Genomic DNA, 12,868 nt, shown 5'->3' with positions numbered 1-12,868 from the left:
ACATGCAAAAATTACACTGAAGATATTCAGAGTCAAGGGTGTCAAACTCATTTTATTCTATTAGTCTTGTTCCTCAGTGTTTTGTGCATTTGTAGATCTAACACAATCTGTAATGCAAATGTATAAATGGTAAGTGGAGGCATATTATTATTAAAATTGCCCTTATTTTTCTTTAGAAATTTCAGGTTTTTCAAATTATTCATATTTTTGGGGGAAGGCATAGCTTATAAATTTACACCATTTCATTATTTTATTTTATTTTTTGGACACTACAACAAAGAGAGCAATTTGGAGTTGTCATTATTTCTAGGTTATTGTGGCATTATCTTACTGGTCTGATCCGCTTGAGATCAAAATGACTGAATGGATGAATGTGGCCCCTGAACTAAAATAAGTTTGACAGCCATGATGCACAGGGTGACCCATAAGTCTCCGTACATAGGAGACATAATACATTCCATACATATATGGTTTTAACATGCATTTCTTTATATTTCTTCTTTACAGTTCTTCAGCAGTGGAGGACACACATTGAAATGTGTTCCCGACAAAATGGCAGTTATATAGAGCATATTATATAAATAAAAATGGTTTATGTCAAGAAACGTTTATTTTTCCTATGTATGGAGACTTATGGGACACCCTGTAGATGTTCATTAAAGCTTAGATTACAGCTGAAGGTTATTAGATCAGAAACATAAAACTGCAGATACAGTGTCTTTTTCAGTAAAAATCTGTCGTTAACTGAACATAAACCCAGTGTGTCCATCCACTGTCATTGATCCAACTCCATGGGTGTGACTGGGGAATCAATGTTGGAGAAGATGACGGTGTTTCCACGGTAACTACGGAGCCTCTGAACGTCCAAATGTGGTCATATCTGATGACCATGAAAAGATGAAGAACTGTATTTGACACTAATTATTGACATGGCTTGATAGGATTAGTGGGTCAACTGGTATTGGATGTTTGGGTCTTTATGGGTTAAACTGGTTTGGACGGTATAAAGAACGCTGCCCAGGAGGGCCAGAAGGTGGCGCTGGAGACCATGTCACCCACATGCCTACAGAAAATGGTTCCAATTTTATCCCCACAGGTGAGTTAAAAGGAAAAATTCACTCTCCTTAGTCCCCTCTGGAGCACAATTCAGTTATACCTGAACGACCTGTTGTACCAGGCATGTTTTCATTTCACACTATGGGAAATTGTGGAAACACACTACAAACAGCTGATCAGTATCCACATTCAGCTGGTGTTTTCAGCGCCCTGTCTGAGGATGGACTGTTCAGATGACAGTCATGTGTTCAGGTTCAGTGGTGCTGTTGTCCTTCCGATGACAATACAAAGAGTGTCCATGACCATCTGAGCAGACACACTACAGCATGTGTGTAAACAGATGTGTGTGTGTGTGTGTGTGTGACTTACATAGTCATGGAAGGCCTTGGCCTCGCTGGAGTGCTCACAGGTCTCCCTTCGGTCTGGAGCTGCACAATACAAATCCCAGAATACACTGGAATGGAAAAGGGAGGGGGGAAAGGTCAGAGGTCACCAAACACAGCAATACAGGAAGAAGTGGAGCAGCTATTCAGAACACACACACACACACACACACACACACACCTCCCTATCAGCCTTAAACTGCCTCTGACACACTGGAAGATCACTGAGAGTGGAACACAACGCAAGTGTGTCCACCGCAATCAAACACAATACACACACACACTACTATACACACAATACCATACACACACAAAATACACACAAGCTAGCATACACACACACACACACACACAAACACTATTATACACACAATACTATACACATACAGTATTATACACACCCCACTATACGTACACAAAATACACACAAGCTAGCATACACACACACACACACACACACACTATTATACACACAATACACACACTACTATACACACACAAAATACACACAAGCTTGCATACACACACACTACTATACACACACACAATTATACACACAATACACACACCACTATACGCACACAAAATACACACAAGCTAGTATACACACACACACACTACTATATACACACACACTACCATACATACATAATACATACACTACTATACACACACAAAATACACACAAGCTTGCATTCACACACACACACACACACACACACTACTATATGCACACACACTATTTCATATATATATATATATATATATATATATATATATATATATATATATATATATATATATATATATATATATATATATATACACACACAATATACACACACTAACATATATACACAAAATACACACAAGCTACCATACACACACACACACACACACACACACACACACACTGTTATATATATATATATATATATACACTCAATACACACACTACTATATACACACACACTATTATATACATACACAATACACACACCACTATACACACAAAAAAAGTCAGAAACATAAATACTCAAGTTGAAAATTCCGCTTCAGTCAGTCTAATTGAACTTCTCTAACACCACATCCTAACAGAAGTTATCTGATGACACTTTACATTTAGAGCTGGAATAAACCCAGCTCTTACAGAACTGATACTATCACTGACCTAAGAGGTTTGGGTTAAAATATCCCCAGTCCCATTACAACAATGCTTTTGTACCTGTAAAAGGTCTTTGTTAAATCAGTCTTTGTGCATTGATTTGGTGGAGGCCATTAACAGGCCTGGCTAATCAGACATCCACCTCATGTGTTGTTGGTCATCTGGAACACTAGAAGTCCTGCTGAATCCCAAATATATGAACACTTTCTGTCCACTCCATTCACTGATACATGTAGATGTAGGACACCACCTACCATCTGACCCCTTTGAATAACACATGAACTTTAGGTCCTTTCACAACAAGGTCTAGAATAAGGACGCATACAGGGGTTGGACAAAATAATGGAAACACCTTAAAACATCAACCAAATATAATTTAATATGGTGTAGGTCCGCCTTTTGTGGCAATTACAGCCTCAATTCTCCGAGGTATTGATTCATACAACTTATGAATTGTTTCCAAAGGAATTTTAAGCCATTCTTCAGTTAGAATACCCTCCAACTCTTTTAGAGACGATGGCGGTGGAAATCGACGTCTTACTTGAATCTCTAAAACTGACCATAAATGCTCAATAATGTTGAGGTCTGGGGACTGTGCCGGCCATACGAGATGCTCAACTTCATTAGAATGTTCCTCATGCCATTCTTTAACAATTCTAGCTGTATGGATTGGGGCTTTATCATCTTGAGGTGAAGGTGTTTCCATTATTTTGTCCAACCCCTGTAGAACAGAACACATATCCTGCCATAATAGAAGGAAAAGACCACATGCTTGGATAAGATGAGAAATATTGATTTAATAGTAATAAAAACAACAACAGCAACAACTAGAAAAGCACCCCCCCCCCGATCATCACCAAAATTTCATCATTCGTTCCTTGTGCCAGTATCAACAAGTCCTGAAAATTTCATCCAAATCTGTTCATAACTTTTTGGGTTATCTTGCTAACAGACAAACAAACCCAGATGAAAATATAACCTCCTTGGCGGAGGTAATAACAAGAGTCACATGAACAAAAAAAACAAAAAAAACAAACAGAAACTGATGGATGTTACAACAAGAGAAGAAGAGTTTTAAAACACATGAGAAAACCTCATCATTTTGGAATTTCGTACACGATAGAGGGGTAATGAGCATCCTAGATTCAAAACAGATATTTATGTTCATGTTTATGGAATGACTTCTACTGACATTTCGCGATAACAAATAAAGATATCATCACATTTAGGATTTGATGGAAAAACCAACATTACACACTTCTGTTGTTTCGACATTTAGTAAATATCGGTAAAGTTTTGCACAGATGTCCAATGTAAAAGCAATGTTCACCGATACCCTACCAACCCTGGGATTCATTTTGAGTCTAAACTTTCAATCTTTTGAAAACTTTTCAAAAATTTGTAAAAAATAAATAAATAAATAAAAAGTGCAAAAACTGGGAGAAAGGCACATGAAAAGAAAATGTGTGTGAAATTTGAGAAACAGGACAAATTGTGTAAAATGACATTTTTAAAAATGTATTTAAAATATCCAAAAATTTAAATTCAGGCTGAAATTCGGGCATCAGACTGTGCACTATGCCTCTCCTAGTGGTAAATAACATGCGTCCAATTTGAGAAAAATTGGGTTAATAGTGTCTGAGAAATTGGCTGGATAAAAATTGTAAGCTCAAATTTTCACAAACTTGTAAAAAATCCAAAACTTGAAATTAAACCATCAAACTGTCACTTTTTCCTGTACTTTGACAAATGACAGTGGGTGAAGACACTTGTTTTTATGTTCAGTTAATGATATATTTTGTTGAAAAGGTCATTCTTTTCCTCACTTTTGCTGATTTGAGCGAATAACCTTTGAATTTACTCTGAACTTTGATGAACATCTACACAATTAGTGAAATAAATATAGGAAATACCCGATTTTCACTAAAAAATACAAAATGCAGAGGATAATAATATACTAAGCAGTAGGGCTGTGTATCGGCAAGAATCTGGCGATACGATACAAATCATAATACAAGGATTCTGATACGATATATTACAATGTATCATGATACTGTTAAAAAAACAATTTTTTATTGGTTTTCTTTCTTTTTTAAAACATTATACCCTGGAAGAATGGAATTACACCATAAATCTGCACAAATACTGAACACATTTTTGTTTGATCACAACAGGATCTAATGCTATATCACAAAATGTTCCTCTGTTCAAACTTAAACTTTACAGACATTACAGTTTAAGATCCTGCTCAAATGGTCATATTTTATTAGTTCAGAACTAACATCAGAACATTATTTTTGTGCAATCCCAACAAAGGAACTAACATTATTTAATAAAACGGTGTTAAATAATAAATAAAATATAAACCAAAAAGAAAAACATAACATAAATGAACCTCAACAATATCTGCATTTGAATAAATACCTAAAAATATCAATACAGTAGTTTTTAATATCAATACAGTAATGTGAGATGAAATATCGCAATATATTGCAGAACCGATATTTTCTTACACCCCTACTAACTAGTGATAAGTCACTTGAGAAAGATAGAAATATCTGTGGGTTTGTAAGGGTTAATATCTGCTCTGGGTGGAAACGACAGATGTGGTTTTAGCATCTACAAATTAAAAATACTGTAGTCAAAGAAAAAGAGGGATGACAGGAGACTGACCCTCCAAACGGAGACTTTTCAGAACCACACTACAGAGGGGTAGGAGAAATCTCCCATAATTCAGTTCAAATCATCGGTCAGATGGAGGTAAACACATTAAAAAAAAAAAAAAAAAGTGCAGCAGTGACCAAAGAAACACAAATGTATGGATTTTCTTCATAAATTACTTAATCATTTGATCATCCATTTAATGTCATTTCAATGTGTTATAGATCGCATTTCTGTGGTTTGTGGTTGATAGACGTAAAAAGATGACCAAAGCCCATACAACAGAGACGGTTCCTGCTGCTGATGACGTGGAGAATTCTGTCACAAACAAAGTTAGAACTAGGGCTGTGTATCGGCAAGAATCTGGCGATACGATACAAATCACAACACTAGGATCATGATACGATATATCATGGTATGTCATGATACCGTTAAAAAGGCAATTTTTCCGCTTCTTTCTTAATTTCTTTTATGATTATTTCCTTGAAGAATTGAATTACACCACAAATATGCACAAATACTAAACACATTTTTATTTGATATCTAATGCTATATCACAAGATGTTCCTGTGTTCAAACTGAAATTCTGTTTTACAGACATTACAGTTTCAGATCCTGTTCAAATGTTCATATCCCATTAGTTCTGAACTAACATGAGAACATTATTTTAGTTCAATCTCAACAAAGGAACTAACATTATTGAATAAAAGGGTGTTAAATAATAATAAATAAAACATGAACAACAAAGAAGAAACTAAAATGAACCTCCACAATATCTGCATGTGAATAAATACCTAAAAATGTCAATACAGTACTTTTTAATATCGATACAGTAATGTGAAATGAAATATCGCGATATATTGCAGAACCGATATTTTCTTACACCCCTAGTTTGAACATTTGTTTATAGTGACATCGATGACTGATGATGACAGAACAGGTCTGGAAGGGTTGGACCATTTCAGAGGAGAATGTTTACACCACTACCCCTTAGAAGTGGGTTTAAAGGGGTAGTGCCAAGAGAAAGGGCCACGGGGGAGGGGTGTTCTTAGTGCTAGTGTTCTCTTTAGTGTAAAGTGGCTAACAAGGTTCCATCTCAAGCATTCTGCGTCCCCAGGAAAAGGCAAATATTTCCCATGAGCTGTTCTTTGCGTTGTTGCTCAATATTGGATCTTTCAACAAGACACAATTTTGAAACCACGTTGATCTTTCAGACCCAGTTTTATGTTTCAGGACAGTTTGGAAAGTCGGGGGTCTTTGCTACAGTCCCACAACGGGCTCTACCGATTTCTCTGGTAAAAAGTATAACAGGATGTAATCGCTGGTTTGATAATAAAATAAAAAAAATACAGATGTGATTTTTTTCTTCCTTCTCTTCTCTTCTAAAGCCCTTCTTAAATACTGGTGTCTGTTTGAAGCCCAGGCCACAGGGACACATAAAAACAACTGAAACATCTGATTTCTGCTAAAGGTGTTGAGCCTAAAGGTTAAATCTGATCCTGGAGCAGCAGTGACAAGACTGGGGGGGGGGGGGTTGGATGGAAAGAAAAGGTGACACAAAGGAAGCTGGAATGCAATGGGTTAATCTGCAGAGGATCCCACTGCTGTCAGAACAAAAGAGAAAACTGAGGGGGGCGAAGGGGACAAAGGGTGATGGGAGGGGGAGAAGGAGGAGGGGGCCATTCCCCAACCATCTGGATCTATTGTTTCAGGAGGGGGGGGTGACTGATGGAGGGCTGGAGGGAGGGGTCGTGGCCTTGCCGAGTATGGTCGACCTCAGGGCTGACACACCGACTCCACATGACCCCCCCGCGCAACCTGTTTACATGCACACCTTGGTACTAAGGCATTAAATTGTTCTGTGTTCCGGGCATGTAAGTGAACATCAACATGAAAAAGTACATTTGGACACATCATTTATCCAGTGGGCTCATATTTTCACTACAGATCTGTACTTTATGGAACTGTTCTGCTATTGAAAATACCACTTACACAGTACAGGAGAAGTTCCCAACCTTCTGCTAAAGCTGCATTAAATTAACAAAAAGACATGAAAAAGACTGTCTATTACTTTGAGAAATTAAAACTGTGAATGATGAAGTTTATGAATTCATACACTGGTCCCATTTAAAAAGACGATCTGTGAACTGTTACTGAGGAAGGACTCTGTACTTGTACTTGTATGAGTATGGACCGGCACAAGCTGGAAATAACACTGTTAGTGTTAAATACAGTCAATAAAGCATTGTGATTATACCCGGTTTGTTGTTTTAAAAAATAAGTCAACATTTTGTTTGATGCATACGATTGTAAAGAGTCGTTCATGTGTTACAATGGCAACCTGTCCACGTCTGACCACATTCTCATGTCAACAAAACAGAGACTTTTCAATATTTATACTCCAAAACTTATTTTCAGCGTAGTTGAACAGAATATCTAAAGGGTTTTGTCCTACTTCATATCAATTTGTGTCAAGAACTGCATGTTTTGAATGTTTGTGTATAGCTTAAAAAATTGATGTCTGTTTCAAATCCACGTGTTACCAAGCAATAATTTCTTTTTTTTTGATCAAGGTCTCTTTTTTTATTTTCAGTTTTCAAATCCACAAAAAGAAGCATATAATTTAAAGATGAAATTGTTGTATTCAATTCCCATCCACCTGCCTTCCCATCCACCCGAAGTACTGGACCTTGGATAAATGTATCTACAGCCGAACATATTACAGTTACAAATAGAAATATACAAACCCCCTTCAAACACATACAAGTAGAGACGCATATATACACACATATACATATATATGTACACATATGCACATACGTAAGTTCACATACACTTAAATAAACTAGAAGCACTCGGAGAGCGCAGACCTCCGCCAAGGCTGATCAGTGCCCCCACCCCCGTGGGCCCCCCCACCCCCGATCACCACCAAAATTTAATCATTTCTTCCTTATCCCATGTCCAACAAACCCTGAAAATTTCATCCAAATCTGTCCATAACTTTTTGAGTTATGTTGCACACTAACGGACAGACAAACAAACAGACAGACAGACAGACAAACAAACAAACAAACCCTGGCAAAAACATAACCTCCTTGGTGGAGGTAATAAGAGGAAAGATGATTAAAAATAAATAAAGCAAAAATAAATAAATATAACAAAGCACAAAGGTACACAGATATTTAAGTTACACAGTTATGTTGGTAGCGTCCATACCTTCTACAAAGCTGCCAAATGGCTGCCAAATGGCACAGAATTTTCACCAAGCAGTAATTTGACATTTTTCACCAAAAAATTTGATCTTCCCAAATTTAGTTATACATCATATTAAAGGGCTTCTAAATACCTACTCAAATATGTCTAATACATGTATGTAAGTTACTCTGATTACATGACAGAGACTGTTGAACACCAAATGTGTCCACATGTTACCACTGGAACCAACCCAATAGACTTATTGTTGAAATCATGTCTCCTCCGCTACGACCTGTGGTGATATTCACTCTCTCTTCATTTTTTTTTTCCTCTCTGCTCATTAACCGTCACAGACACAACGATAGTCAACAGAGGGTTAATAAGTCATGAACCCACGGGTAAACTAGAACCACAATGGACAACTTAGTAAATCTGTAAATATAGTATAATAACTATCCTCTACTTTCTGTGCAGATGAAGTGGATGCTGCTCCACTTCCAGGCCAGGTTTTGGGTCAGAACCCCTGGTCCTGTTTCAGTCCGACTGGTCCGTTTACATGCAGGAGTGGATCCACTTTAATCACATGACCTAGGTATGTTAGTCCCACTATTAGAAGTTTGATTTCAGTTGAGCTAACACATTTACATGTCCAGTTTTAGTTGGAATAATGCAGTACAGCTTAAACTATCAATTATTTTTGCAATCAGTTAATTATCAATTATTTTCTTCAATTTGGTTTGATTAAACGATCATTTGAATCGGTGGGGGAAAAAAAAATAAAATACATATACATATACATATATATATATATATACATATACATATACATATATATATATATATACATACATATACATATACATATATATACATATACATATACATATATATACATATACATATATATACATATACATATACATATATATACATATACATATATACATATATATATATATATATATATATACATATATATATATATATATATATATATATATATATATATATAGTAGTTGTCCTTTATTCCAGAAAAAACTGAAACACGTGTTCACAGAATGCAAACCTCCGCTAAGCACCCTGAACAGTGTGCATGTGTGGATCGACTACTTCTGTTTAAATTCAACAGTTTCAAGGTTGCGCCATACAGCAGAAAAATTGTAGTCAAACATGGTAATACATTTTTATAGGTTTTACATTTTTATAGTTATAGTTTGATTGAATTAAAAGATTTAAACTATAGGTCTTCAGTACAGGGGGTCTGTACAGAGTGTCCCATAAGTCTCCATACATAGGAAAAATAAACATTTCTTGACATAAACCATTTTTATTTATATAATATGCTCTATATGACTGCCATTTTGTCGGGAACACATTTCAATGCGTGTCCTCTACTGCTGAAGAATTATAAAGAAGAAATATAAAGAAATACATGTTAGAACCATATGTATTATGTTTCCTATGTATGGAGACGTATGGGACACCCTGTAGTTTGTATGTATGTATGTATGTATGTATGTATTTATTTATTTATAATGAAAAATATGTGGTAAATTGGATTTTCTATGTTAAATTGAAATGTCCACAAGTCCACATTCCACAGCAGATGTGGACAATTTTGCGCCAGATACAAGATATTTTTATAAGCTACGGATGGATCAAATTGGAGGCTAATCGGAGTCGTTTTGAATTTTTTATGAATTTTGGAAAATGCTCAATGATGAAAGATAGGAAAATTGTAGATTTTGTGATCTTACTGTGACCTTGAACTTTGGCCTACTTGGCCCAAAATTTAATGGGTTGGTCCCAGGGCCTAGGCCTATCTGTGGGGACGATTTGGGAAAGATGGGTGGAAGAGTTTTCCCATGAAGTTGCAAACAAACAAACACACAAAGCAAAGTGATCACAATACCTCCTGGCAGAGTTAACAACCACAAAAAGTATTAAAGTAAAAGGATAAATGAAAAAAATATCTATATAGAAATAACAACAATAACAACAGTAAAAATATCAATAGATAGAAACTGGTCCAGTCCAGTTCCATCTGTACCCTCTAATCTGTCAGCTCAGTCTGAAACACGACCAACTGAACATGGAACGAACACCCAACTGGAACAAACACACACTCACATTTAGAATGTTTGTGTAAAAGATTCAGCGTTTAAAGGAGGAAGTGATGGATTCACTGGAGAAAAGTCAACATATAGAGATGTTCTGCCTTTTTGTCCTCGTCTCTTCTGTTGTTTGTGTTGATCCTGGCATCATGTGCATCACAATAAGCGCCCGTTTGAAACAGTGGAACTAGGGATTTTACCATATGAAAATTTCATATCACAGTTATTGTGACCAAAGTTATCATGGTTATCATTATTATCGCGGTATTGTTGAAATTGTGCTCAAAATGTTGAAAAAGTACTGACACACACACTGAAATAATTTAACCAATTTGCATTTAAAAAATAACAACAAAAAACCAAATAAAATAATAGGCACAATGTACCTTCTGTTGCAGAAACGTTCAAATATTAACCTTTAGTCTGAGTCTATTTTGTCCGTTTTTCAGTCCTTCTGATTTTGCCTTTACATACTATATAAACAAATGTTTACTATACCCATGTTTGGGATCTGTTTTTCAGCGCAACTTAATTTATATCGTCTGTCTATAATTTTTTTCACTTTAACCTATTATAAAAACATAAAAGGACAAAAAAAGACAAAACAAATTAAATCAGATTTGAAATATGTATATAATTTATTGCATAAACAACACACGGATGCTTAATGAACTTTGCAAAGACTTTAAAAGTGAATACTGGTTCCAAATATTAGGTATAGAAAATCAAAACAGTGATAAATTAAAACTATACTCAAATATTTGACATAAAAGCAGATCTTTACATAGGGTTTTTTCCCCTAAAAGTGCGGTAATCAAACACGGTTATCATGAGAATTAGAATTTAATAGAACCGTCTGCAATTTTACTGCGGTTTATCGTTATACTGGTAATCGTTACATCCCTAAGTGGAAACAATGTTAAACAGCAGAGAAATGAAGGAAACCAAGCTTTTATTTGGGAAAATTGGAATCAAGTAATTTTTCTTTAGGGATTCTGGTTGATTTATCCTTTAAGATCTAGAACACAGTAATTAGTTTGGGTTTTTTGTGTCATGTGACCGTACTGACTCATGACAACCACTCAGTTCCACTCTAAACCTACTTCTTAATAACTCCATATACATGCCTCATGTATGACCAGTTCAAGGGCCTTCACCCGTTCACATTTCAGATTGAGTGTGTGCATGTGATCTAGTTCATTGTACTGGGTTGATCTGCACCAGCGGAGGTTCAGTCAGAGGTCGCATTAACCGAAAATAGTCCAACATTGACAGTTTTTTTTTTTTTTTTCAAAGATGACAGAAAATTCTGAAGGCCGATTCAAATACTGAAGGTAATTTACCAAAGAAAGGTTTCACACAACACTGAACAGAACCTGGACCAGGATCACTGGTCTGTCTGCGTCTGAACAAGGCATCCAACAGTCCACAACAGCATCCTACCTGTATACAACCTACAGCAACCGTATACAACCTACAGCAACCGTATACAACCTACAGCACATGTATACAACCTACAGCACATGTATACAACCTACAGCACATGTATACAACCTACAGCACATGTATACAACCTACAGCAACCGTATACAACCTACAGCACATGTATACAACCTACAGCACATGTATACAACCTACAGCACATGTATACAACCTACAGCACATGTATACAACCTACAGCGCCCCTATACAACCCTACAGCGCCTGTATACAACCCTACAGCACCCATATAAAACCCTACAGCGCCTGTATAAAACCCTACAGCGCCCGTATACAACCCTACAGCGCCCGTATACAACCCTACAGCGCCCGTATACAACCCTACAGCGCCCGTATACAACCCTACAGCGCCCGTATACAACCCTACAGCGCCCGTATAAAACCCTACAGCGCCCGTATAAAACCCTACAGCGCCTGTATAAAACCCTAGAGCGCCCGTATACAACCCTACAGCGCCCGTATAAAACCCTACAGCGCCTGTATACAACCCTACAGCGCCCGTATAAAACCCTACAGCGCCTGTACACAACCCTACAGCGCCCGTATACAACCCTACAGCGCCCGTATACAACCCTACAGCGCCCGTATACAACCCTACAGTGCCCGTATAAAACCCTACAGCGCCCGTATAAAACCCTACAACGCCCTAATACAACCCTACAGCGCCCGTATACAACCCTACAGCGCCCGTATACAACCCTACAGTGCCCGTATAAAACCCTACAGCGCCCATATAAAACCCTACAACGCCCTAATACAACCCTACAGCACCTGTATACAACCCTACAGCACCC

At 36.9% G+C, this 12,868-nt stretch overlaps 1 protein-coding gene across 1 annotated transcript in view; it reads right to left on the bottom strand.

The window, feature by feature from the left end:
• LOC115413837 (single-stranded DNA-binding protein 3-like) overlaps window positions 1-12,868 on the bottom strand; it is an 82,038-nt gene that overhangs the window by 61,722 nt on the left and 7,448 nt on the right. The window contains exon 3 of the mRNA XM_030126951.1: window positions 1,426-1,510. Coding sequence (XP_029982811.1) covers window positions 1,426-1,510 — 85 coding nt within the window. The remainder of the gene's footprint in view (window positions 1-1,425; window positions 1,511-12,868) is intronic.

Source organism: Sphaeramia orbicularis, chromosome 22 (assembly GCF_902148855.1).
Source record: "Sphaeramia orbicularis chromosome 22, fSphaOr1.1, whole genome shotgun sequence".
NCBI classification, from domain to species: Eukaryota; Metazoa; Chordata; class Actinopteri; order Kurtiformes; family Apogonidae; genus Sphaeramia; species Sphaeramia orbicularis.
Note: the sequence above shows the minus strand (reverse complement) of the source record. Positions and strands in the feature narration are given on the sequence as shown.